This window comes from Apostichopus japonicus, chromosome 15, assembly GCF_037975245.1.
Source record: "Apostichopus japonicus isolate 1M-3 chromosome 15, ASM3797524v1, whole genome shotgun sequence".
NCBI lineage: Eukaryota > Metazoa > Echinodermata > Holothuroidea > Aspidochirotida > Stichopodidae > Apostichopus > Apostichopus japonicus.
The window spans coordinates 1,659,511-1,687,503 of record NC_092575.1 but is presented as its reverse complement, the minus strand read 5'-3'; the positions used below and the strand labels follow the sequence as shown (position 1 = coordinate 1,687,503).

At 39.3% G+C, this 27,993-nt stretch overlaps 2 protein-coding genes across 4 annotated transcripts in view; both read left to right on the top strand.

Annotated features, from left to right (window-relative positions):
- Positions 1-27,993, top strand: part of LOC139980789 (protein CASP-like) — a 43,652-nt gene that overhangs the window by 13,130 nt on the left and 2,529 nt on the right. The window contains exons 3-16 of one of the 2 annotated variants that reach the window (XM_071992724.1): positions 5,418-5,544; positions 6,014-6,151; positions 7,895-8,018; positions 8,342-8,418; positions 8,715-8,781; positions 9,827-9,980; positions 10,454-10,519; positions 11,078-11,206; positions 11,691-11,904; positions 23,930-24,066; positions 24,947-25,004; positions 25,256-25,386; positions 26,199-26,318; positions 27,220-27,363. In XM_071992724.1, coding sequence (XP_071848825.1) covers positions 5,418-5,544; positions 6,014-6,151; positions 7,895-8,018; positions 8,342-8,418; positions 8,715-8,781; positions 9,827-9,980; positions 10,454-10,519; positions 11,078-11,206; positions 11,691-11,904; positions 23,930-24,066; positions 24,947-25,004; positions 25,256-25,386; positions 26,199-26,318; positions 27,220-27,363 — 1,686 coding nt within the window. Of the gene's footprint in view, positions 1-5,417; positions 5,545-6,013; positions 6,152-7,894; positions 8,019-8,341; positions 8,419-8,714; positions 8,782-9,826; positions 9,981-10,453; positions 10,520-11,077; positions 11,207-11,690; positions 11,905-13,163; positions 13,704-14,411; positions 14,970-15,582; positions 15,882-16,832; positions 16,972-17,351; positions 22,606-23,929; positions 24,067-24,946; positions 25,005-25,255; positions 25,387-26,198; positions 26,319-27,219; positions 27,364-27,993 lie in introns of those variants that run through there. The other variant, XM_071992723.1, reaches the window with a different exon arrangement.
- On the top strand, positions 29-4,350 carry LOC139980793 (zinc finger protein 862-like). 2 transcript variants are annotated; one of them, XM_071992729.1, is made up of 6 exons: positions 29-1,879; positions 2,527-3,040; positions 3,159-3,382; positions 3,502-3,709; positions 3,830-3,953; positions 4,122-4,350. In XM_071992729.1, the coding sequence occupies exons 1-6, from the start codon at positions 1,203-1,205 to the stop codon at positions 4,214-4,216; spliced, it is 1,842 nt and encodes a 613-aa protein (XP_071848830.1). In that variant the 5' UTR covers positions 29-1,202; the 3' UTR covers positions 4,217-4,350. The 2 variants fall into 2 exon arrangements, with proteins under 2 accessions (XP_071848830.1, XP_071848829.1); XM_071992728.1 differs by having other exon boundaries at positions 3,830-4,265.

The window sequence follows — 27,993 nt, the reverse complement described above, 5'->3', positions numbered from 1 at the left end:
TTATTGATTACTTATTGATTACTATTGATTAGCATTCAGTGAATAATTTTAACGGGCGTCCGGGCGTCCGAGACGACCAGAAACATCGTCGGGCTACCAAACTTTTTAAAAATAATAAGGCAGGTAGTCCGGCGGGACTACCTCATAATTTAAACAACAACAGACTCAACTGCTGTTGAAATAAAGAAAAAAAATGTCCCAAGTTACTGCCGATTGCATTCAAATATTTTATATTCTACCGCGATCACACCCCCAGGCCATATGCCTCCCCCCTCCACCAAAAAGTTTCGTACATCGGCCCCTCCACCAAAAAGTTTTGTACATCGGCATCGACAAGCCTAACACACAAGTATATAGACATTGCAACGTTTCGGTGCCGACAGCAGCTCAGTAAAATTCAAGCAGTTGTCTTAAAGTTAATGCCTTTTTGTTTACCTTCGTTGCTTCCCCCACCAGTTGCTAATTCATCATAATTATTTAGGGACTGTTTTATTTAATTTCAGCAAATGTTTTATACCTTGAATCAGTAATAGTTTATCATCCTCTTCGCTTCGCGCTGCCCGCGGCGAATGATCGATCTTTTATTTTTACACAGTGAGTCAATGGAACTCTCGTATTGACTTAACTGTATGTGAGAGAAATCACACACTAAATCTCCATTGACTTGGTCGCCGTGAAGCAGGCCATCGACTTGCCTAAAGTCGATTTAATTATGTGCGATCCAGATAGCCCTGTTGATGCAAAGTAGTGGGATCCAATTCACAAAGTTACTTTAACAAACTAATGACATAACATGACGTTTAGCATATACCACTTTAGAAACAGGAGTAATTGTCAATCTGGTAGTAAAACTTTTTTATGAATGGAAAGTTTTTTTTTATTAATTTTAATTTGATCGCACGTGTTGCGGTCGATCACATCATCACAGTATGGTTGTAGGCTACTTATACAGCCTATCTAGAGAGAAATGTCATGATTCATCCATAATAAATAAAAAAAAATAAAAAAAACCGCGAATAAGTTTAAATCTCGAAGTTTTTTGGCGGGATTTTTTTCCAGCGTTCGTAATACACAAGTTGCGAATAGCTTATGCCTGGTTTTTGTTGGATTAAGGAGTTCGTTATTACTATTACAATTGACACACCTAGTTGAATAAAGCACCGTCGTATGAAGTAAATATTTGTGAATAACTGTATTGGAAAATGTGGCGATTTTTGAATAATGTAGAGCCGCCAAAGAAGAAGAGCAAATCGGCAGAGGAAAAGAGAGCGGCAGGTAAAGAATATGACCGGACGAAGCGTCAGCGTTCATTTCAGAACTCCTGGCTGGCTCACCCTAATTTCAAGTTATGGCTACGCTACGATAAGGAAACAGCGCTGATGTTCTGCAACATCTGTGAGCAATGGGCTACATCAACAGGCCAAGCCATGGGCAAAACCGAGTTTGTGAAAGGGTGTTCATCACTGAGAATCGAAAGCCTCCACAAACATGCAAAGAGCGAAACCCACACCGGAGCGGTGGCCGCGAAAGGCGCTGCCGAGGCCCCTCCCGGTACGTCAACGGCCGACAAGCTGCTCCGGCAGATGAATCAAACGGTAATCAACCGACTGGAAGTCATGTTTCGTACATGCCATTTCTTGGCTAAAAAGGCACGCCCATTCGCGGATTTTGTGGAGCAGTGTGACCTGGATGAGGCAAAGGGGGTAGATGTTGGTCAGACCTACAGAACCGAACCAAAATGCAGGGAATTCACTGACGCGATCTCTGAGATCCAGCGGCAAAACCTCGAGAAAGAAATTTCAGACTCCAAATTCTTCTCTGTGATGTGTGATGAAGCCACGGATGCGGCTGTAGTGGAGCAGATCATTTTATTTGTACGGTAAGCATCTCTCATGTGCGGTGACTGAAAGACGTGGTGTGTTGGGGGGGGGGGGTGGTTGGATGTTTGGCAGACCTGCGTTCTAATCAATAACCATACAGTAGGCTATAGGCCCAATTCATTTTCAGTGCTAATATCAATGTGAATAAGTCAACCTGTCCTAAATTTGGAGCCTATAGTATAGGCCTACTGAATTTTTTTAAACAGATTAATGATTTGCAATTTAAATAAGTTTACATGCTGTGTGAGATTCTGTAAAATTTGCAAATTCCGGGCCAATACCGATAATTTTTTACAGATGAATGTTATTTTTATGAAACTGATTTTACATGCCAGGATCGGGGGGGCTCAAAATAGCCTACCACACTGTAGTATATGCGAATTTCGAGCCTATACCGAAATTTTTTAATTAAACTGGTTATACATCTCGGGGTTATTCTAAATAGCCTAACACACTGTAGTTTATGCATATTTCGAGCCTATACCAGTATTTTTTCATAAACAAATCAAATCAAATTTTATTCTTGCAATTTATTGTTAGGTTTCAAAATGATGGTTAGTTTTTCATTTTATCCATTCACGATCCCAAAGAAACTAAGCATTATACTGATGTGTAGCTCATATTTCTGTTATATTTGTTATTTCAGGTATTCAAACTATGGAAAGGTAACAACCAGATTCCTCAGCATTCAGAAGTTGGAGAGGGCCACTGCTGCTAACTGTTATGGAGAGATCATAGCTGCACTTCACGAGTATTGTGGTATCCAGGAGCCAGAACTTTGGAGCAAACTGGTCGGATTTGGGAGTGATGGGGCATCGGTCATGACTGGAAGGAGGAGTGGTGTGGGAGCACGCATGAAGGAACATCAACCAAAGCTTCAGACAGTACACTGCATTGCTCATCGTCTTGAGCTAGCAATAAAGCAGGCATCCAAGAATGTCCCGATGGTGTGCAAGATGGACCAGTTCCTTATCAACATCTTCTTATTCTACCATAACAGTACTCTGAATAGAGGTCTGCTAAGACGCACAGCAGAAGCGTTAGGAGTTACCAGGTTCATACCAACCAGAACAGGTGGAACAAGATGGATTGGTCACACACAGAATGCACTGACCAACTTGTTGTCTGGTTATCCTGCGATAGTGCAACATCTCCTGGAGGTAATCATTGCTTTGTACTTAATGCTTAAGCTTGTCACCAACAACATCACCATTATCATAACTTCAACAAACTTAGGCCTATTGTATTTTCATGCAATTATTTATTTAACACTCTCAGATCAAAGAACACAACCAGACAAGCAATGATTCCAAAGGAAAGAGTGCTGGCTTCCTCAAGTTATTGCTATCCAGGCCATTCCTTGGGTTTCTCCACTTCATGGTAGATGTAACCAACATCCTGGGACGACTCTCTCGTACTTTCCAGAGAATGGACATGAATTTACCTGAAATGCCCAAACTTGTGAAAGACACGGTGACCTCTCTTGACAAGTTGAAATCACAGTAAGTGACTGACAATTACCTCCACTACTTTCTTATCCTTAGTTATCAGAACTTGTTTGGTTTTGATTTTGAATGTATACGCTCAAATTACTGAAGTTTCACTTTTCTTTCTGTTAAAGACAAGGACCTGCATTGAGACAGTTCCAGAGGGCAGCCACTGACGGTACGTTCCATGGCCACAAGATCGAGGGAGAGCCAATCAACAAAGCCGAGTGTGATCTTGCAGTCACCAGCATCACAGAGGCTATCAACATTAGATTTGACATTGATGCCATACAACAGCCAAAGTCATCAATTTCAAGTCCTGGCCCATTGAGGCAGAAAGAGGTGGGTTTTTTGTGTGCATGATTGAATCATGTAACATGGTATGATGAACAAATTTGACATTTGATCAAATGTAGTTCAGTATTCCAAATCTCCAGTAGGTTTGTTTTTCTTTTCTTTCAGACTTTGGTGATGCTGAGATTGCAGAACTGGTGGATTACTTCAGCCCAGTCCTTGAAAAAGCTGGCACGAACACAAATTCAATCGAGATGGAATGGTCAAGTGTCAAAGAAAGTGCTTACACAGAGTGAGTTCTCAATTAACAAATCAAATGTTTTGTTTGTTTTATATAATAATTATATCACCCTGTCCCCCTATCTATGCAAACCAAGCTCTTTAGAACTATTCCTAGTGATGTAGTATAACAGCACCAACTCAGTCAGCTAACTTGAACTTATTCCATTTTTCTCCACAGCTACAAACCAGTGTACAATGCATCATGGGAGCAGCTTGGAGTCAAGTATAGAGTCGATGCTGAAAATCTATTTTCACTGGTGGATCTCATCCTGACAATCCCTGCTCACTCTGTGGAATGTGAGCGGGGATTTAGTCAGATGAAACGCGTGAAAACCGACTGGAGAAACCAGCTGACAAGTACCGCACTAACTAGTACCCTGAGGATACTGATGGAAGGGCCGAGCATTAAAGAGTTCGACCCGTTACCGGCGATTATCTTCTGGAACTCAGTTGTCAAACGTGTGAGACGCCCCTTCCAGCCCCCATATGGGAAGAGGACGCCCGCTGTGGAAGCTGAAAAGGAGATAGTAGAGAGTGATGATGGTGAATGATGATGATGAAAATCCTGTGGTTACAGTGCAGAGTGGTGATGATGATGGCGACGATCCTGTACCTGTAGTTTTGTAGAAAATCAATACATCACTGACTAGTCCCACATCTTGTCTAGTCCTTTATTCGAGTCATTGTCAAATCTACTCCGAAATTTGGAAGGACTACCTGGTTTTGCGCAGGACTACCAACCTTTCTTTGTTTGGTTGTCCTTCGGACTACCTCTTGAAATTGCTTAAAATTATTCACTGGCATTGATCATTATGCTCTTTCAACTGTCAATTAGTTGCATTTTTGTGGTATGGAGAACAAGTTGTCCAGACATCAACTGTTCTTTTGTTAAGAGCAATTGAGCCTGAAGAGGTAATGTGTTAGTAGCTGATTGGCACAAAGTACTATTGCCTCAAGCCCGGTATTTCCTACAAGGATAACCAGGCTTTATGTCCCATTTGATGGCGTGTAGGACATCCCTCTATATAGTAAGGTTAGTGGGAGGTGACCAAAAATATGTTACAAAAACACATTAAGATGACTTAAAGTGTATGTACATACTGTATCCTTTATAAGAGACTTTTATCGCTCATATTGGTTGTCAGTAACTCATGTATCATGCAAGTATGTTGCAACATTGAACATGGTGATTGCATTACAAAGATTATAACATTTTTTCGATCTACTATGAAAGTAATGTGAATTTAAACAGTGAACATGATGATGCTACCACAAAAAAACAACAGTTGGATGTATCTTGAAAATGTTGAACATTGAACATGGTGATTCAACTGCAAAACTAACATTTTGATGTATACATGTTAAAATAATGTGAATTTGTATCAACTGTCTGAACATTTTCAGATTTTGACCATCCATTCATCACATTTCTACTTCTTCTTTTTCTTTCCCGGATAATCGTCTCATCCTCCAGGAGGTCAGACGTGCTGTCGCGGGTCTCTTGAAAAGTTTCCAGTCCGAGATCGACAACCTCTCCAAGAGGAGCAAGGCGGCGGAGGCTTCGTTTCTGACCATCTACAAGAAGCTGATTGATGTGCCAGGTGATATATCTATATTTAATAATGTCTACAAAGTTTGAGGCTCTGTGTATTAGTCTGGCAATCTGTTATCATCAACATGGGCTTTGTAAGATTTGTAAGACACTGACTGTATGAGAAATCGATCCATATTTCTCTTGTACACAATGCATTGTGCATCTACCCTTCCCCATCATGGCATATTACTTCTTGTCCTTAATCTCCAATGATATCGCATTGCTTGGATTGAAATAAAGGGCAGCCTATCCCCCCTTACCCCCCCCCCCCCCCCACTACCCCCCACCTTACAAGGTGTCTATAGTTCATTGTACTTTTAAATATCCAAACCAAGGACAGTCTATTTCAGGATGATGGGATATTATTGCTTAGTATCATCAGTTTGAGCAACGTGCTTTCCTGTTTTTCCAATCAGCCAATTCTATCTTTTTGTTTTCGTTTTTCAATTTGTGTTTTTGAATCCTTGTTTGGTTAGATCCCACCTCTTCCCTGGAGTATGGCATGAACCAACAGAAGAGAGCACAAAAGGCACAGGACCTGGAGATAGAAAACCAGAAACTGAGAGAAACGTTAGACGAATACAATAAAGAATTTGCCGAAGTCAAAAACCAAGGTGAATGAATATTGCATCGGGTTAATTGTTTTTGGGTCTCTCATGCTAAACATTGTTAGCTATACATATCAGCGAGTAATTGACTAAAGTTACAGCAGCTGGTAGTCTTCCCTACTGCGACTTTTCTCAAGAATTTAAACATCTGTTGTGACATTAATGTAACAAGCCGCCCAAAATCTTTTCATTTCAGATGAACGTAGCCTTATTTCTGATTTGTAGAACCATAACTCGGCTAAACTAGTCATTATTATTTCACCAGTGTTCCAGTAAATTGCACCGCTAAAGAACATATCTTTCCCCAGTAACGACTGGAGTTTCTTGAGTGATTTTTCATGTTTTTTTTATTTGTTCCCCTTTTTTTCTGTCGTTCTTGCTCCTTAATTTTAAAACTTGAAGCCTGATAAAAATTATTGTATCGATCATTCGGTACCTTGGTTTGATGTCTGATTTAGAAAAGTATCTCCAAAACATGTCGTGGGCGATGTCTTGTCTGTGGAGAGCCGTCGTTATCAAATTAAGAAACTTGTTTCTTTACCGAATGGGCCGCTAATTACCCATGGGGATCAAATTTTGCAAACTTTAACATGCAACATTTGAGGTTGTTGTTACCCGTGAAAAGCTGCTTTCCCTCAGAAGTTGCCATCGACGGATAGGTTATTAATCAAGTTATGTACACCCTTCAAATATATTCTCTCTGTTTGAAAGAAATTCTGTTTTTCTTTCTGTTCCTCAAATCCCCCCCCCCCCCCGTGCCCCTCTTAAAATGTCTCGTTAGAAATCAATCATTCCAGATAGCCTACAGAGGTAAAGTCAAATCGTTGGATATGAGCGAGAGGATGAAAAATTAAAAGTGATGAAAGGTTTGTCTCCTTTGACTGATGCTTGTTACAATGTACATTCCTCGTGAGATAATGTCAGATATTAAACTGGATAGTTGATTCATTTTAGTGAGACGAGCTTGTCATGGGAACAAGTTTGCAAGGTCTCTAGATAACACTGTGTATAATAGTAGCCGTTCTGCTGCTTAGTATTACGGAGGAGGGAAAAGTTTTTGAAAGAAAAAAAAACAATTGGGTATCTATTATGCAAGTCTTACATTTGGTCTTGACTTTAAAATTGGCCAAAATAGTTCGACCTTGAAGAAAAAAGAAACTTGTTTCATATCAAAGGCTCTGGTTTAGTTGAGAGCTATTTTCCAATGTTTTAAAAATTATATGAGAATAAAAAAGTCCACCATCTATTAGTCTTTTCCCTTAGATAACTGCTCTCTAAATTATTGGATGTTAAGGGTTTCTGACAACTAATGGGTCATTAATTGAGAATCTAGAAAAATCAAATGAAAAGAAGCCTTTCATTGGTGTTTCTTTTGCAGTATTTTTTTCTTTCAATTTTATGCCAAGAATTGTTTTCCAAGTAATCTGTTTTATTTGGTTCTGCCGTACATATATTAGCTCATTTTTTATTTATTCAGACTTTGGTTAACTTGAATTTTGAAGTCCCAAGGACACCAAGAACAGTTATGATCTTATTTCTGTTTGAAATAAGAGAGAAATCACCTTTAGCTTTTCATGTTACAAAAATACCAACACTTTTGGATGTGACATGTTTGAAGCTGTCTGTTCACAACCAAAGTACCCTGCACTAGTCATGCTCTTCTGTATCAAGAGAGGTCAGTAAACTTATATTAGTTTTCTTTTCTTTTTTAACTTATGTTCTTGTTTTTTTAAATTTCTTGTCCTCCAGAGGTGACAATCAAAAACCTAAGAGAGAAACTGAAGGAGTTGGAAGACAAGTTAGAGTCCGCGGCCCAAACCAAAGCAGACGAGAAGGAGAGGGATCTGCAACGGGAGTTTGTGGAGAAGGAGCGGTGAGGGCGCTAAACTTTATTTTGTCCCGATCTTTGCCTACCCGGGCAGTAAATTGATAAATAAATGTAGTTGCGTGCAAGTGATATATCACCGCTGTTTTGATATCTTTATTGAGTAGGGAAGCTCTGAATTCTTTAGGGCTCTTCAAAATGTACTGCATCATGTATTGCAGGCACAGAGGCAAACATTGATTCACAGAGAGAGAGGGGTGGGGGGGGGGGGGTAAATAACGGTAATTGAAATGCAGCAATATGTTTGCGTGAACCATGTTTTTCGCAGGTGTCACAACCTTCATGTCGATATCTTCTCTTCTTGATCGTAGTGTCCTACAGGAGAAACAGTTGTCTGCTGCCACCAAACTGGGAGAAACCGAACAGAAAAACCAAATGTTACAGAAAGGTAAGATCAGGTTTATCACAATTGTGGTACAGTTTGTGTGAATATGAAAAGCATTATTTAGCTATTTATTTTGGACCCAATTATTTGGGGTGTGGGGGGGGGTGGGGCAATAAAAAATGATTATCCCTGCGAAGAATGGAACATCAGATTATAACAGTCTCCTTTAATTAAATATTTATCATATCATGCCCCTATCAATGGCAAGGTTTGAAATCTTTGCCAGAAACTTTGAGCATTTTATTAATTTGTCGATTTGACTAGGAGTGTTCTTACATGTCGGTGTGTTTGTTCTACAGCTCTGGAAAGCGCACAGTCAGAACTGTTTGACTACAAGGCTAAGAATGAAGAGCGCTCTGCTGCCAAGTGAGTAGATACGAGCGTGTCATGTTAGTCACGAAAATCGCAGACTGTCTTATCTCACAGTACTACTCTTACTAGAGACTGGCCTACACAGTTTAGGGTTTCACTGGTCAAAGGTCATAGAAGTTTAAGAACGATGTGTCTGTAGTTGAAATTATTTCTTTTGTCCTGTTTAAGGGATGAAAATTTAGCCATCCTAATTGTGTTGTTGAAGTAACTTGTATTTAATTGATTTTGGTAAAGTTTAAGATGCTTTTTGATATTTAAGTTTTTCCAATTTGCTGATTAAATGTCAAAAATCACCCTGAGGTATTTATTCAGAACTCTACCAGGCAAAGCTGCTCTGCTTATTCCATGGTGTATGAGCACTCCACAAGGCAGAATTAGAGGGGGGGTAGGGAGGGGTGTCGGGAGAGGGGTGTAACTTAAACCTGATTCCCCGATAAATACCGACATGAAATGCATCTTTGTGACAAGATGTTGATCGTCAAATTCACTGTTTATTCACTCGTCGACATTCACTTGGCGAATGAATCTAACATGTTGCTGGCCTTAGCTTGATCAATCACAATCTTTAGTTTCAATAATTCCCGGTAGGTTTAATTAGTAATCTTGTTGACCATAGTCAGAGAGCTACTTGAAAGGAAGGTTCCACACCAACAGACTTAATATCTTCGCAATCCATCATCTTATGCTCAAGGCCTTGAAACTGTCATAAATAATGAATTACCTTGTCTGTCCTTATCAAGTGGTTACATAATTTAGGACTTTGTGGACATGAAATTTTTGAAATCCTAATATTTGAAGGAATAATACATGTTCATAAGAATCAGGTTTGATGGATGCAAATGTTGAAAAAAGAGGCCAAAAGAAAGAAAGAAAAAGAGAAAGTTTAGGTCGTCACAGAGAAAGAACGGACGAAAATGTGTCGTAAGATACGTTGACCCGAGGGTGGTACTATTCATCAGCTCATGAATCATATTAATTGATCGATGGATATCTCTGTAGGAATTGGAAGACATTTATTATTTATTCCTCGTTGAAACAGATCGGACGAGGTGGAACTGTTGGTGACGGACCTGGAGAGAGCCAACCAACGAAACACTGCCATAGAGAAGGAGCTCGAAGGTCTAAGGTCACAGCTTCAGTCCGCCAGCCAATCCTTGCAACAGGCAGAGCAGATGCAGAAAGCTCCTAACCTGGTACGAACTTTGCCATAAAATCAATCCCATGCAGGTCATACCCAAGATAAATTCACGTCGGATGCATTTATTTGGTAGAATCGTTTGTATCCATGGGGTGGGAAGATGAGTGGATCTTCTGACTAGGATCAAAATGGTCTTGAGTGAAATGAAGTTATGATCCATATAGAATTGTAGTTTGATGTGATCAAAAATAGTTTTTTATCAGTTTTTCTGACAAAATTGACATTACTGAAAATAACTGAAAAAGTCAGATGGTCACAGTATTTTTAATTTTGAGCAAATTGTATGGCAAGGAATCACAAAGCTAACTAGCTTTCTGGTTTAGCTTGATAAGCTAAGCTTAACATCCCAAAACCATGGTGGAGATAAGCAAAGCATAAGACATACTTACCTCTCTATCTCAAAGTATGATAAGCAAAACATACTACAGATTTCCTTAGGATTCCTTATTTTGTGTTTCTTTTCTGCAGGAGCAAGCCATCGATATTTTAAGTAGATCCAGCCTCGAATTAGAACTTTCAGCAAAGGAAAAAGAGGTGAGCAAATCCATCCATAAATAAATGTTGAATTTTTTTGTCTCCAATGTTGATTACTTTTATAAAGTCAAGTTACAGTAAGTTTTGATTTAATAGTTGAGAGATTAGTCATGTTGGGTATTTCAAATAGGTATTCGCAACAGTATATCGTACTAGTATTCTTATCAGGACATTGTATCAGTATATTCCAATTAGTACGTTGTACAGAGTATTCAAATCAATATACCATTCTATATAGTACTGGAATCAATATATCGTAATAGTATTCCAATCAATATATCATACTATTTGTATCAATATATTGTACCTGTGTTTGTATCAGTACTTGAATAATATTGGCTCTGAACGGCAATGTTTTTTTGATACCGACTTGCTTCAGCTAGAAAAAGCTATAGTTGATATTATTTATGATGATATATTAGAAGAGTGGTGCTAATTAGAAAACAAAGACTCTTTTATGAGGAGTATAGTGTGTCTGGTTGGGTGATTGTCAACAGCAGAAGAAAACAAACAGCCTGAGTGACTTGTTTAATTTGTTGTTGTTGTTGTTGTTTACAGATATCTCAGCTCGTAGAGGAGGTCCAGAAATTACAGACGTCGAATAACAAACTCAGAGAATCAGTGATGGAGAAGACACAACGGCTGGAAGAACAACTTCAAGCGAAAACTACAGCATTCCAAAAACTGGTAAAGATAAACTCTATAAGCATGCCAAATATATTTCCTTTTTCCCATGAGTATATATCTCTCTTTTTCCCCGAGTTTGTGGCTTTATGGAGAATACTGTATTTGAGTAACGCACCAGAGGGTCCGAGTAGAAATAGTTATTATGATTAATCATCCAATTGTGTAACTAATACGATATAAACCATAAGGTCACTAACCTCATTTCTGTGGCAGGTTGTAAGCCTTTTAACTTCACCCCATAGAGACATTGTATTATGAGGATTTAATGAATATATAAATCTGATTAGCCAAAAAGAAAAAACATAAACACAATTGGCTCACAACTTGCACTAATCTGGCATTCCAATATCATACTGTTTAAATTGAGCTATACAAGGAACATTTGAAACTTGTGCAGAGAAAACAAGGAATTTTCCATGTAGTAAACATTACGTCGAAGACGAGCTGTCCAAAGTAGTCTTGTAAACCGTTTTCAAATTCTCAGGAGGAGAAAATCCAATCGCAGAGCGACTACGAGGACTTGAAGAGAGAATTGGGAATCTTGAAGTCGCTTGAATTTACCAACGGTGCTGACGATGGGTCCGAGGAGGGGGAGACGGAGGGTCCTGGAAAGTCCCTGGAGATGTTACTTCTGGAGAAGAACAGGACACTTCAGACAGAGAATACCACCCTCAAAGTGACTAAATCGGACCTCAGTGGTGAGAAATATAAAACTATGTCTCTTTACCAATTATTTACTTTTGGATCTTGGACTCTTTTTCACTCCTGCAGTCGGCCCTCCTTTTGCCCTTTCTAATTTATATTGGTGAATTATGAGTTGAGAGGGAGAGCTCTGCGTGGATCAGTGCAGTATATGCCGTCAAAGTTTCGGTTGGATGCAACAAACTTCAGGTGTTTTAGGTGAGGGGGGTGGAGGGGATAATAAACATGTCCTTATCTTATTAGTAATAATTGCACATCGAAAAAGACAATGCATGGTTTGAACTGGTAGAATTTCTTGAGAGATGAATGCTAATTAACTTCGCAGAGTTGTCATAGAGTCAGGTTTACATCAGACATAAATTTCAGTCAAAGAGAAACTTTTGAGAGGATCTTAAAAGGTGTACAGGAATTGAGCATGACGTGTGTGTAGGCCTGATAATATTTTTATAATTTCCATGATATTTCCACTTAATTGAATTCCCCTTTCAGTCTAATTAAGAGATCTTTAAGTCATTAATATTTGAGAATGATACCACAAGGATGAGACAAAGTGCAGTTGTAGAAACAGAATGATGAGTGTCTAAAATTTCTTGAAAGTCAAGTTAGGTGATTTAGCCAAAACAAAACATTTGATCCTTATATAGTTTTTCTACGAGAGAGAGAAGAAAAGGAATTGTATGGTATAGGTTGAAGCTCATCGGACCAAAAAAAAAAGGAGTTTTGTACTATTCAAATTTAACTCTTTTCTAACTCTTTTGCTTGTAGTATTCTTTTTCTTTTAATCTTGTCATCTGAGTTCACGGTAGAAAGGAGACTTACTAATTATTTTCACATTGCGGACATTTTCATTTTGCTGCATCTAATCCTCTTTAATATGCATGAGATTATGTTGATTATCACCGATGCAAACGAGAAGGAATTCTCGCTACACAATGACCAGATCGAAAGCCAAAATGCGTGCTGGTTAAGATACGAAAGGTACAAAAATCTTTGGAGATGAGACAGATGCAGTAAAATGCAGTGTTCGACACGAAATGAAAACAATTACGTTGCTTTAAAAGAACTGCAGCACTGTTGCCCTGTGTAAGAGAAATATAAAAACAAACAAATCAAAAAAAGAAGGAAAAAAAACATAAAGAAAACTTGATGTCTCTTGCATTAAGGGAGAAAATTTGAAAAAAAAGGTTGAAATTTTCTGTTGACTGTACCAAATAGAGTGTTTTGACTCAAGCATGCATTCTGGCTTTCTTTGCAGGTTCGGACAACGGAATAAGGCAGGCTCAGGCGTTTGCGTCAATGATAGGCCAAGAGGTAGCGGCTGCGTATTCACAGCGCCAGAACGCTTCGTCCAGCTCGGATGATCAAAAGTCGCAGATTATCCAGCCAATCATTGTAATCCCGCCCGGCCACAGTAACATTAGCCCCAGCCCTCTCTTCACATTCGGTAATGGGGTCGGTGGCCACGGTTACGGTGCTCCCTTCAACTCCCCGTTCTCCGGGAGCAATAACTCCATGTACGTTAACCGACAGCTGTTAGAATCTTACCATTGGATCGATACGTCCAGAGTAGCCAAACAGATCAAAGACCTTCTCACTCAGTTAAATATCGGACAGCGTCTGTTTGGCGAGCTGGTCTTGGGGATGAGTCAGGGGTCGGTCAGCGACATCCTGGCCAGACCGAAGCCCTGGGATAGGCTAACAGCGAAGGGTAGAGAACCCTACATTAAAATGGTACAGTTCTTGGCAGATCCACGCAACGTAGAGCAGCTGAAAATATTGAATGCACAGAGGAAAGGTGAGTGTTAAATATGCAGACGTTTGGTTATTCATTTTATTATATAAAATATGTTAAGTAGATTTTTAATAGAAGGGGCAGGGGGAGGGAAGGGGTGAGGGTTGGTAAGGATTGGCCGGGTGTAATGGTGGTTCGTGGAAAATAAAGATATCTGGTTACATTTTAATACTTTGCTTCAATATGTTGCTATGTTATCATTCCCTACAAAGAGTCGGGGAGGGGGGGGGGTTGGGGATTGTGAAGATATTGTGGAGTTTTAATTATATTCATCACTTTAACTAGTTTGAACCTGAGACATTTTGGGAATCAGGAATGTTAATCACGTGTTAACTTTGATATGGTTTCATTCCCTGCTGTGAGTCTGTAAAGGAAGCCACTAGACAAGTACATAATATCCACATATTTTCTAAGATTTTCAAATTTGCATGATTCAACACGGTCAAAGTACTTATGTTTAATAGACAGCCCTCACTCAAGCATGATGAAACCATCCTTGCAAGAGAATGGGTTTACAGTCTAGTAGTTGTAGACTGTGTGTGCTTCATGAAAACTAGTTAATTGCCAAAGAATTGTTGATATACAAGTATGCAGGAGTAAGAAAATATTATGATTCCTACTATTGAAATTTTGGAGAAAACATGAAGGTAAAAAAAAGCATGGTTTGCCCAGAATGTCGATAAAAACGTCATTGTGTTTTCTTTGCAACAGGGGTCGACGTTGATGCTCTTGCGCAATCCACCGTCTCGCCAACCCAAGGGAACAAATCTAACAGCGACGCCGCCATCAACGACATCCTAGCCAAAGCTCGTCAGGAATTAGATTCCCAACAAAACAAGTTGTCGCCGGGTAGCAAGTCACTGGAAGGGAATAAAAGAAAAAGGAAAAAGCCGCAAGCGAATCGAATCATTCCTTCCTTGTGGAAGACGGCAGACCATTATGCCAAGAGTCTCAGCAGCTCTCCCACCGGCTTGACCAAGAGAGAGCCGTTAGCCGCGTTGACCACGGAGGAATACGCCGAAAACTCGGAACTGAACACTTTCAACATCATCAGGAGAACGAAAGAGGTCTTAGAACAGCACAACATTCCGCAAGAGCCGTTCGGGACGTACGTGGTGGGGATGTCGCAGGGCAGCGTCAGCGACCTCTTGTCGAAGACCAAAGCCTGGGAGAACCTGACCCTGAAGGGGAAGGAACCGTTTGTGAGGATGAACATCTGGTTAAATGACCCGGATGGGGTTCATAAACTAAAAGAGAAGATTAGACAAGGTGAGAAGATGTTCGGTGTCTTATCTCACATTTGAATTGTAATAACAACTGTACCATGTTTGAAGATTCTAGGCACCCTTGATTTTTATCCCCAGAATGTGACACTACTCAGTTCAGATTGTTTTTTTTGTATTATTTTTGGGGGGGGAGGTGAGGTAATCTGAGAGTAGGTAATTTAAAGATGAATTGGTGAGGTCGAACAATGGTGATGTCGTAAAATTCTTTTATTATCTTCGCTATAAATTATATTACCCTAGATTGTAATGATGTATGTCTGACGACAACTTATCGTTAACATCATAAGTACCATTCATGTATGGCAATGCCGCTTGTTAAGCTTTCTTCACATGGAGACAATGCATGGAGAAAGAACATTATGTTAGAAAATATCCGTCAGGTCGTTTAGACATTTGTTGAGTGAGTAATTTTCACTTTCAGTCTTTTGGGTAGGACAAAATAACTCCCAGTCAGAGATCATTTGGCGGTCAAATATATTCTTTCTGGTTCATGTGTGTTTTTCAGTAGTTTTATCCAAATCCATTGAACACATAAATTGGTTCAGTAATTTATCCAAATCCATTGAACACAAAAATTGGTTCTGTTTACATTACAGATAAAGTTGCTAAATCTGTCGTCACAGTGCTAGACGTTCCTGCGGGTGAGGAAGAAGTGTCTACCAGTGGTTCTCCTCAGGAAGTGTCTGACCTCAGCTCTGGTGCAAGCCACAGATCTGGGGAGAACGACCTGTACGATGAAGTACCCCCAGAACTACCTCCGGTCCACGAACAAGCAGCCATGATCGAATACCTGGACACCTACGAACTGACAAGACAGGTCAAATGTGTGCTACACGAAAACAATCTCGGCCAGAGGGCGTTTGGCGAAGCGGTGCTAGGCTTGACGCAAGGCTCGGTTAGTACTTGTTTCAATCTGAAAATCTTCCAGGTTAACTATAACAACATGTACTAAAGTGTGGCCAGGTAGAAAGCATGTTATAAACATAAACATTTAAAAACATTTTATTTATAAACATTTTTTTATTTTATTTTATTTTATTGTTTTATTATTATTTATTTTATTTTTTATTTTTTATAAACATTTAATTTTCCTTAAATATAACCATACTTAACTGTATTGCAGAAATTAACATTAGCGGATTGCTGATTTTGGTATGTTTTGCATTTTGGAGGAGAGATTTGTTTTTTGATCAATTTGCTGAAGAAGAATGTGCTCTTGAGTGTGTTATCTCAAAGTGGTAAGCCGTATAAAGAGCAAGAAATTACTTTGTTGTGATCCGTGTTAAATGATAAAGGTAAATGGATATGACAAGAATCACGGTACCCAGCATTTGTATCATTGGGAAGAAAGGTGTTTTCCTGTGAAAAGTTTGTAATCCTGTGGCTCTGATCTTGTGTTATGTTAATATTTATTTTGAGACTTACATCAAGTCATGTTAAGATTATGAAAGTGTGTACAAGTTAGTTGGCTGACGTTTCGATAATAGCAGGATCTTCTTCAAAGGCTAAATGACAAGTAACAGTAAAAGAAGGGGCAAAAACACGCACAGAATACAGACAGGTTAATGAGCATGGTGAACACAAAGAGATAGATGTAAGGGGATTAGTAGATAAGGGATGGAGAGAAGAAAGAATGAAACCAACAGGGGAAGAGGAGAGGTGGGAGATAAACAGTGGAGGGACAAAGAGAGGATTAAGGGAAGGGGGTAGGGATTATGAAGATTATGAAAGATCATATTAAATGTAGCAAACTTCGTACCTGGTAATTGTGAAATATGGACAGAGGTGATTTGTTTGCATGTAATATTAATGGAAGAATCTCATCCATCCATGCTTTTCTATGCAGGTCAGTGACTTGCTCTCCAAGCCAAAAATGTGGCTAAAGTTGAGCATGAAAGGACGAGAACCTTATGTCAGGATGTATCTTTGGCTTCAAGATAAGAACAGCATCGAAAAAGTCCGAAACTACAAACCGAGGAGAAAAAGTAAGCATTTCAAATTCATTAGAATGGCCTTTTTACTTATCTGAACTCTGTTTCAGAGTGAGACTATACGACGTTTCAGAATTGGCTTCCAGTAAATCACGTAGCAAACAATCGTTAAAATAAAATGATGTGAAGACTCGCTGGCTTGCAACTTTGTCAGAGTTGAATTTGGAATCGTCAATAAATGTTTTTGGTGATTAATTGGTTATTGAAAATCACCTTCAAAGAGTGGCCAAAAATATCCCAGATGCTATGTGTGAGTTGATCAATAGCTGAACAGATTGCATTCAATGGACCAAGGTGTTTAATACCGATGGAATGATCACATTTCTTTTTGATATACTTCTTCACGTCCTCTCCTATTTTCTTTTGTCTTCCAGCCAAGAGAATCATGACCCTGACTCCACACGGAATGACAACTCCCATTCGTATAATCCCTCCCAAGAGACCACGGATGATTCTATCCCCAGAGGAGAAGTCTGCGTTGCATGCCTCCTACAACGCCGACGCTTACCCGGCTCCGGCTGCGATCGACAAGATTGCGAAGGAGCTGAACCTACCGGAGAGCACCGTCATCAACTGGTTCCATAACCACAGATCACGCTTGAAGCGGCAACCGATCTTCCCGATCAGTGGCCAGTCCGATATGAACTCGACGTCTCCCGTCTACATCATGTCAGGGAGCGGCGAAGACCAGCCGCAGGTCATCACCATCCAGAACGAAGGGCCGTCCACGAGCACGGTCGATTCGGACAACCATACGATGGAAAACGGTAGCCACGACGACGAGGAAGACGATGATGTCAACGGCGACGTCGAGGGCGATGACATCCCAGAGAGCGAAAACTCCAAGGCTCTGGATGCCCTGAGGGAAGCGGTGGATTTAGCCACCCGGGGAGCGAACGCAGATCTGGCGACCTCAAACGAGGATCTGGCGCGAGGAGAGAAGCACCACGAAGACATGATGGAAACGGAGGAGGAGGAATTAGAGAGGTCAGAGAAGCGGAAAGATGAAGACGAGGATGATCTTGACGACGCTAGCTCCGTCTCTTCACAGGACTTAAATCACTCGAAGAGAAGAAAAACTAAAGGTTTGACGTCTTCCCCGGTGCTGGGCGGCGCGAGCGAGGAGACCTCGGTCGGTGACATCTGCTGCGAAGATGACGCGGATGAAGAGAGCCTCTCACGGAATCCCTACGAGGACATCATCAAGTTACGATCCGGAACGGAAGAGTACGACTGAGAAAACACGAACATCTCGACGTACAGTTTCATTGGTGCTACTTTCCGACTTGGTTCACACTTTTTTTCCATCTTTTTTGGAGGTTTTGGTTAATTCGAATCTATTGTGTTAGTCAGAAGTCTTTGAGATCTGACGATGAATGTGTGTTGCCAATTGATGAATACATTTGCCGTATGATTAGAGGGGCGAGGGGAGTAGTTACGAAAAGGTGCCCAAAGTTAAAGAGCTACTGTAACAATTGGGCCATTTTGTCTGCTTCCTTTCTCATTGTTTCTTTGATCCATCTGGGTCATTGTTTGTTTGTAGGTGAGGTTTTGTTTGTCTGTCTGTCTATCTATCTCTAGTTTCTCTTGTGTGTTTCCTCTATCAAAATGACTCATTGCGTTAGTTCTTTTCTCGTCCCTCCGTTTTTCTTTCCAATTTATGTGTCATTAAGGTCACTTTTCCCTTTTCTTTCATCTGTCCGTTTGTGTTTTTTGGTCTCTCCAGTTTCTTTCTCGTAGTCAGAAGAGGGCTATTATACAATCAAGTGCAATATAAACAGTATTTTTCTAGCAAATTACTGGACAGTAACGAGGCATTACCAAAGCAAAATAAAAAGACTTTTTCCCTTCTGTCTTTTTTTTTTCCTCAATTTTTTGTAAATTTATTAAATCAATGCCAATTCAAATCTCATATGATGTGGAAATAAGTGGAGTCAATTAGTGAGTACTTGCCAAGAAGTTACATTAGTTCTGTTAAAATTTCAGGATGATCACAGCAAATGTTGGGAAGGAGAATAATAAAAACATTATAAGCATTTACCAGACATTACTTAATTAAATATCTACTTTGGGGCTTGACAATGTCACCATTTCCAAGGGGATTTGATAGGGAAATGACTGTTTTGTCCCCCTGCGAATACCACAGTGGGATGGGGGGGACTCTTTCATTTGATCTACCCTGTAGCGATGTGTTGTTTCTACTTGACAAACCTCTACTAAAGCAATCATGCATTTTTAACTTTTTAAAGTTTCCATGTTCTCTTATGGATTTTTTTATAATCATGTGCTATTAGTTATTTGCTTGTATTGACATGTCTCTTTTACAGCGTTGTCCTGTTAAGGCTGAATTGCTTGCCAAACACAGTGTGATTTCTTCATTCAAACTGAAAGTAACTGTAGAACCTACAAATGACCAAACAGTGTGTAAGTTGCCAAATGGTAGTGCAGTAGGGTTACCATAGGGTGTGGGGTGCCTCGTGTGAGGTGTATTTCCCTTGTACAAGTAAAGATAAATGGGGGGGGCATGTAAACAATTACCTGTTTGAACTCATAGCTTTTGTTAACTTTCCACAAGATTTCACCTCCTGATGTAATATTCGGATTAACTCTATGAAGATTATCATCTCCTCAGAGGGGGGTGCAAATAGCCGGGAATTTATTCATATATCTATATATAAATATATCATATTTATACATGCAGTTGATAACAATAAAACCTGTAGCCATGTTTGTTACATTCAAATAAGCCTGGTTTTTAGTAACCTGGTTTAGACAAACTGGTCATGTTTAATTGATAACAAGTATTCCCCCTGCCCACCCCACCCATTAGCATTATTTTAAACATCTATTGGGGCAGTCTGAGTATTAAAATAAATTCTGTTCAAGTTTATTTTGCTGGTGAGAAAAATTAAGCTGTTAAACTCCTCCTGCTACCCTCGTAGCTGTTCAGAGGCAAGCTTGGATCCAGATAAGGAATGGTGGGGGGAGGGGGGCGGCAGTGATTGTGTCATGGCCACCCTTTCCAAAATTGTTTGGGCAATAAAATTGTGCTACAATTAGGACTTTGTTCTCACAAACAAGGAAACAGTTGGAAAAGTTTAGAAAGCTTGTGCATGGTCTGTTCTTACTATTTATTGATGTTTTGTTATGCACTGCTATGTACAGTGTAGTAACCCAGGCATCCTGGATTCACAACCGAGAGCCGTCTGTTTCTGGAAGTTAGCTGTCTAAAAATCAATTAATCCATATATATTAGTTCTTAAATCATGTTTGTAATATCTGGGATATGTTAATGAGATTGGTTATAGAACAATATCAGTAAAAACACTATAAACACTAAAAAGAACATAAATCAATGTTTAATGACTGGATTTGCCTTCCCAATTTTCGATTGAGAGGTTTCAAATGTTTCTGGTCGTTAGTTTTCTTAGTTTTTTTCTTCGTTTGAGTTTTCCCTTTCATACCATGAACAAAAGCTGGCAAGTGAGGGATGCTTTGGACATAGGACTTAACCTTACACTGCCAAAGGAAAATAGGTGTATCTCGCAAGATAGTGAAATTAACTGTCCATGTGTAATAGCAAAATGCAAAACACGACTGCAGACACGTCTGTAAAAAAAAAAAACTTTCAAAAATTCCTCATATAACCTATCATATCTTAAGAATAGTTATTTCAATACAATGGTTGAAATTTGTCAAGAATGACCAATATCGCTTCATATCGCCAGGAAAAATGTATTCTCGAACAAACTGGGTTTCTCTTACTTCCCAAAATTCTAAGAGACGACATAGGGCATTGTCTTATAATTGTAAGCTACATAGGATCATTTAAGAAGAAAAAAGAGGTGATTTTGCTGTCTGCATTAACTTTGCTTGAATGGGAATCTTCTTTATATAAGGCCCCTCTCACAAACACACATCACTGGATTAATACCAGCTTGTATCGACCGAGAGGTCTTCATTATCTAGTTCTGAAATTCCTTTCTCTTTCAACACGGTATCCTCTTCCCTGGACACAAACAATTGTATCTGTTAAACGAAGCGGTCAGTTCGTCATTGTCGGTTAGAGTCTCCTGTGGTGGAAACATTGTCGAAGAAGTTTTGAACATGATCTCATTTGCACTCAAGTTTCTGGCTAAGAGATTTGATAAAATGACTTCCAACAATTAAAAATTTCTACTTAAATATACCAAGAGATTTACCTAGTCTCTGGCATTCCTGGAGTGTTGTGTTTTTTTTTTCTTTTCTAGTTATATTACATGCTATCACTAATATTTATGTTAAAAATAAAGCTTCCAGATTTGTGCATGTACAGTATGGTATGCAGTAGCATCATTATGATCGGCTGATGCACCCTTCATTCTGTTCCTCATTCATCTCCCAAGGGTTTACTCCGTTCCTTAGGTACGTTACAGGTCTCTGAGCTTTCATTTGACAAAGCTTCCAGGTTCTTTCCAGGTCAATTGTACTGTGGCATTATTCTGAACTCACATTGTAAACCCAACCTTTCGGTCTTTAAATAAACAACATTATTTTTTATCCTATTTACTGTGGATCTTAAACAACTGTGGCTTGTTCATCAATATAGTCAGTATTATTTAATGGTAATTTTCTATAACAATTGCTTTTTCATGCAGTTGACTGGTTTAAGCATGATTCAAAATAACGAAGAAAAATGGCCTAAATGGACTCAACTTGCAGATTTGCTTCAAACGTCTGAAAAAGTGTCCTTTTTTTCTTCTTTTTAGAATCCAATGCAACTGTTTCCTAATTGCTGAGTTAACATTGCATTCAGTGCAAAAAATCTTTTTAAGATGTTGTAGTTTGTTAAATTGCTAACTCATTTTGAGGAAATATTGCCAAGATCACATTTTGGTAAATTTGATGGAAAATTGGCATCAAAACGACTAAAGGTGCTTTCAAACAAATAGAGTGTCAAGCTCCTCCGGGCTCATAATTGCATCACCGAGCTCTCTTTCCAACTAAATCAACATTTGACTGATACATTGACAGCTGCCACATCACGCCTCATTTTAATAAGCGACAAGGTGAATGTTTCTGCGTCGTGTTGAATCACATATTTAACCAAACATTCTCATGGGGTAATTGACCTGTTGGGTTAATCATGTCAATGAATCTAGATTTAATTTTTATATGGTGTTATTTACACAATGTTTCGCATCGGAATCGATCCATAACTCTGAAATTGATTTGTTACATTAATGCATGAGTGAATGTGATAGAAATTAACTGCACATGATGCCATTTTTACTCCGACCAAAAATTATGAAATAAAAAAAAAATGGGAAAGATATGTGAACAAGCGTAACTCACATCGATTAAACGATCTCGCAATTTCATAATCAATTTTTCGTTGTTGTCTCTTTTATGTCATTTTATTGCATGTCATTTTGTCTTTTAAGTTTTAAATATTGCATGAATATTCAGTTATTGATAATGTTTTCCATACTTTTTGAGGTTGTTTATAGTCCATTGATCTTCATTTTTTTTGTACATATTTATGTATACCTGTACATTTGTCATTTATAAAGTGTGTACATAATGCTGCATCCAAGAAGCTCTAAATGCCTCTTTGCAGGACATTGATTAATCCACGACAGAAATGAACTACTTGCGTCAATCTCATCTTTCTCTCATTTTTTATCTGGTGTAAATTCTTACAGTCTTCTACAGTTTCTAAAATCCTGAAGTACTGTGATCCATATCCCAAGTCTTCAATCTTGAATCCCCCCACCCCCTTCACACCCCCCTGTCCCATCTCCATAGCCAACAGGATATAAACTTCATGGACAGAAGAGTTATTCCTGACTGTCAGTAGGTAGAGACTGTCGGTATGCCCAGTTCACTGATTCTTGCAGTAGCATCCGCTGTTAAAGTGAAAGCAAACACTTCACCGGTATCATAATCCAGATCGGCTTTGAACCGGTCACATTGCTGGCATCACAGAATGACCGGTCACATTGCTGGCATCGCAGAATGACCGGTCACATTGCTAGCATCGCAGAATCACCGGTCACATTGCTGGCATCGCAGAATGACCGGTCACATTGCTGGCATCGCAGAATGACCGGTCACATTGCTAGCATCGCAGAATGACCGGTCACATTGCTAGCATCGCAGAATGACCGGTCATATTGCTGGCATCGCAGAATGACCAGTCACATCGCTGGCATCGCAGAAGGGTAAAACAAGTGCCCAATAGATTATACTCAAATATGGAAAGAAATTCATGGATCAATGGATCTGGTAAAGGAAATGCAAAGGCAAGGACCTCTATTCATCATTGGACCTAAGGGGTCCAGGTCCTGGGACCTTGATTAAGTGGGGCCTACATTTAGAAGGCCACAAGAAGGGAGGGAAAGAGAGGGGGAGGGGTAAAACCAGAACAAAATTTACTTACAAAAGTTAGTTATTTTAGATTATATAAATATCTTTAAATGTATGAGTTTTTCACTGTATGAGTTTTTCATTGTGTCTTCATATTACTCTGTTATAATGCTATTTAGCATGCAGCCACACAAACAGCATGTATTATTATTGGTTTGTAACTTTTACAACTAAATACGAAATTGAAAATTCTGAATAAGAATTTTTTCTGCAAAAAGTAAGACTCCAGCTTCCTACAATAAAAATGATTAAAGGATGAATCAGACAGTGTAGAGTTTGGTCTGTGCTGATCAAATCAAACTTCTGCCCTCTGATAAACTCCTCAAATTTCTCTGTCCAAAAATAATCTATTGATTTCCCCCTCTCAAGTGAGCTGCCAAAACTAAATTCATAGATACCTTGTAATATTTTCACTGCCTACCTGTACTGCTGTACTGTACATCACAATTGACTTTGGTTTGATTTCAGTTTCCTTTAAACTTGGGTAAAAGAGGAGGGAAAAAAGCTAAGTTGATATTTGTCTCCAATTTCACATCTTGACCAGATCGATATGAGGCGTTGAAGTTGCAATGTGAGGAAGCCACGAAGACTACTCAGGAACAGAAGACTCTCATCATTAAGCTGGAACAAGATCTACTTAGTGTCAACTCGTTAACATCACTGTACAGAGGCGAGGGAGAGGTAAGAGGAATTTTAAAGACCACTTCAAAGAATTTAGTTTTGTAAGATGGAAGCGTGGTGGCCAATTGGCTAAGGCGTCGGACTCGTGATCCAAGGATTGCTGGTTCGTTTCCTGCCTAGTTCATTACGTTGTGTCCTTGGGCAAGATGCTTTATCTCACTTGCCTCTCTCCACCCAGGGATTAAATGGGTACCTGTGAGGTAACTTGTCATTGGGCGCATTATATAACTGCTGCCGACTGGAGGGATTGTATCTGGGACAGGTTATCATTGACCAGGGGTAACATAACGTCTGTAAAGTGCTTTGAGACCATATCGCTGGTGTAAAGTGCTATATAAAAATCAAATATTATTATTATTATGATTATTTAGCGTGTGATAGAAATGAACTTAGTTTGTCTGTAGCAATTGGGTGGGAAAAGTCTGCATGACTCAAATTGAGTTGACATTGACACCAAAACTTGTTTAGAATGCTGATGGACTTAAATTGACTCAGTAAAGTTATCCCATTTCCTCAATGTTAGGATCTGTACTCTCATCGTTGCAGGTAAACATACCCCCAAATCACTTCTTTCCTTCGTGCCTTTGTACTTCTTAGTTTAACTCACTCACATCGCCCTTTATGCCGTGGTGCCATATGCAGTATTTCACTGTCCAAAAAAATATCAAACTTTGGGAGAAACTAATCAATATTGACAGTTACTTTAGACTTCCTGTTAACACCCCATGCATTTCAATAAAGAGCTTTAACCCAATAAAGTTTATCCAGAGGGCTCAACAAATTTGATACTCTAATGTTACTTATTTCATTTTAATTCTTTCATTGTGTTATAGGAGCTCTTTTTTCGTTAAAATTAATGAAACACATTTTTTTTTTTTAGGGACAAGCTTCTCCTTCCTCAGATGCAGAGGTCATAGCCGAAGCTGTAAGAGAAACAGGTATGTCAAAATAAATAAATCAATCAATAAAGCAAAACAGGAATAAATAAAGCAAGCCACTTGTATAATGTGTCATTTTTCAGTTTTTACATCATACAGTGTTATTTGTATTGTTAAGTACGTTCAGTTCTCCTCCACTGGTAAATATTTCATACTTCATTTTTTTCGTCCTTGTAACAAAAAATCACAAGACATGAAATAAAATCTATTTGTTTTTAACCAAGTATTTCACTCCTTTTTTCTATGAGCAGCAACTCTACCCATGGAACGGACCAGCCCTCAGTTGCCCCCTAGCAGTTCAAACAACGCAGCTGAGTCTCTGCTTCCAATCGTGTCCAGTCAGAGGGAGAGATTCCGACTACGAAACCAAGAATTGGAAGGAGTAAGTACAAGAAAATAGCGGAAGCACCAGCTTTCATTAAGGAAAGTTTTAAGCAAGGGTGAAGAAATGACAACAAGTCTTAAATCTTGTCCATCTCCCCCAGCTATCAGTTTGGCCCCTATACACTCCCCCCTCTCCCCTTTTACACTCCCCTCCTCTCCCCCTTTACACTCCCCTCCTCTCCCCTTTTACACTCCCCTGCTCTCCCCCTTTACACTCCCCTCCTCTCCCCTTTTACTCTCCCCTCCTCTCCTCCTTTACTAAAGACGGTAGTATCTATAGCTCAAGTGCATAGAATTCATTGAGTAAGTGTGTTTTAAATAAGGAGGAGGGCCAGGTAAGGGGAGGGTGGGGGGGCAGGTAAGAGGAAACTGCTCAAAAGTGAAAATCTCTTTAATACCCTAGTTGCTAACATTTATTCACACCTTTGATCAAAATAGTTGAATGGGATAAGGACAATTTTGATGGGAGGGAGAAGGGAAGGGTTTAATTGCCTTTTTAATTTCCATCTTCTTTAGGTCCAGTGGTAAATGCATTAATATTGAACTAGTTTAAAAATTTAATGAAAGTCTTTATGATGGCATTTTGTTTGAAATATTGGGGTAGAAGTGTGAAGCCATATATATAAACGTGAGCCAGATTTTGACAAAATTTAGTCAAACTTTGACAAACTTTAGTCAGAATGAGAAACAAAAATCAGGGAGTCAAAGAGTGTAGATTAGTAAAAGAAACACCATCGAAACCTTGAAATTTCAACAAGATATCTTCTAAATGAAATTCATGAATCTATAATTACTTGTCGATTTCACCAGGAAAACAGACAGCAACAACAGCAGATACTGATACTGAGAACCGAAGTGGATAACTTGAGATCAGATAACGTCAAACTCTACGAGAAAATTAAATTTCTACAGAGCTACCCGACGTCAAAGGTAAGTTTGCCCCTGCTGTCACTACTTCAGGGTATATGCCTCAACGAGGGTGAAAATCAAATTAAATAAAAATGACAAAGAGATATGACTTCTTGTTGGATCGAGAGGATGTTTTAATTAATAAAACAGATTGATGTACTTTATCTTTGAATCTTTAAGTTACACTTGGCATAATTAGTGGAGTTGTTGGCAATTGGATATGCAGGTTTTTCAATTTGGTTTTGAAGGTGGGTTTTTTTTAAATTAATATTCATGTCTATCTGAAACAAAGGGTACCATCCGTTTGAATAAATCATGTTTGGGGAAACCTATGTAGGATTTGACCTGCATCAATAGGTAGAAACCACATCCTTAAAGGGTGTGAAGACTCGCCCACAAAGAAACGCCTAATGCCGGTAATTTGACCTAGTTTTGAATGAGGTGTAACAGAAGTGTTAGACACCACCATCGATCCCAGAAAATACACACACAGCTTGCTTCCGTCGGTAATTAGACACTAGTGTACAGTCAATACATACAGCTACGGTCAATACCCACAGCACAGTGTACATAGCAGCGATGGACATCTCAGGTATAGATAAAAAGATAACAAGGTATCACGTTTCATTACTGTCTGCATTTTGTAGCGACAAGAAGAAAACTTCACTTGCAAGCAAGGGAAAGTCAACTTATTCAGAGCGTGGCATACGGTTTGGGACAACGGATAGCAGCAATATATCTGTAATTATATATCTCAAGGTGTGCCATCTTGTCAGATCTGTTCTGGCCCAGCCATGCTAACATGTTGACTCAGGACTGTTTGGCCCTTTATGGTGACATTTACCCTCGCTATCCTTGATTTTGTGCATTACTTCAAACATCGATTATATATTTGATGATCACTTCTTTGTTACTGTTGCAGTCCTCCCAGAAGTCTGATGATGCGGTGAGCCGTTACTCCAGTCAGTACGAGGCCAGACTTGATCCTTTCAACTCCTTCAGTAGGAAAGAAAGACAACGCAGATATATGGGCCTGAGTCCATTCGATAAAGCAACTCTCAACGTGGTCAGTTTTAAGACTTTATGGGGTCTTATAGTAATATTTAAACCACTAAACATCCATCATGAATTGGTCTTACTGCTTTGTATGTCCTGTTCTATGCTGAGTGTATTGAGTAATGACAAAGTCATGGTACCTGTAGAGAATTTGTAGGAAGTACTCACGGTTCTACCAGATTCCTGTTTCAGTCGGAGAAAGTGGTTGGGGGTTTTGGACATTCTGCAATTTTTGTCTCAGTAAATTTAGGGTCCTATCTACAAAAGGTATTCTTAAGTTAACAGTAACATTATACAGATGTTAACTCCCTCCGCACCCGTCACCAAACTTTTCATCACACCATTAATTGTTCTTAGCCTTGATGTTGTTTATTAGTAGCAGTGGTTTTTGTTAAGATCTCTTTGGTGAGGAAACGTTAAATATTCATGTTTAAATATTAGATGAATGTGAATGACATACCTTTCAGCTGAGGTCATTCAACAGTGTCACAACCATGTCTACTTCTGAGGGGCTGTAGCCCACTCCCTTCCCCCCACATGATTGCCTCAGTTCCCCCTCCCCTTTCCCACTATCTTACAAGTACACATGTACAGTACGGAAATATATAACATGTATGGATGGTACTACCTAAACAGTCCA

Bases quoted from the DNA above. Each gene is read 5' to 3' on its own strand.
- LOC139980793 (XM_071992728.1), top strand. From the start codon at position 1,203: ATGTGGCGATTTTTGAATAATGTAGAGCCGCCAAAGAAGAAGAGCAAA. The intron at 1,880-2,526 runs GTAAGCATCTCT...TTGTTATTTCAG, and splicing joins CAGATCATTTTATTTGTACG to GTATTCAAACTATGGAAAGG. The intron at 3,710-3,829 runs GTGGGTTTTTTG...CTTTTCTTTCAG, and splicing joins GCCCATTGAGGCAGAAAGAG to ACTTTGGTGATGCTGAGATT.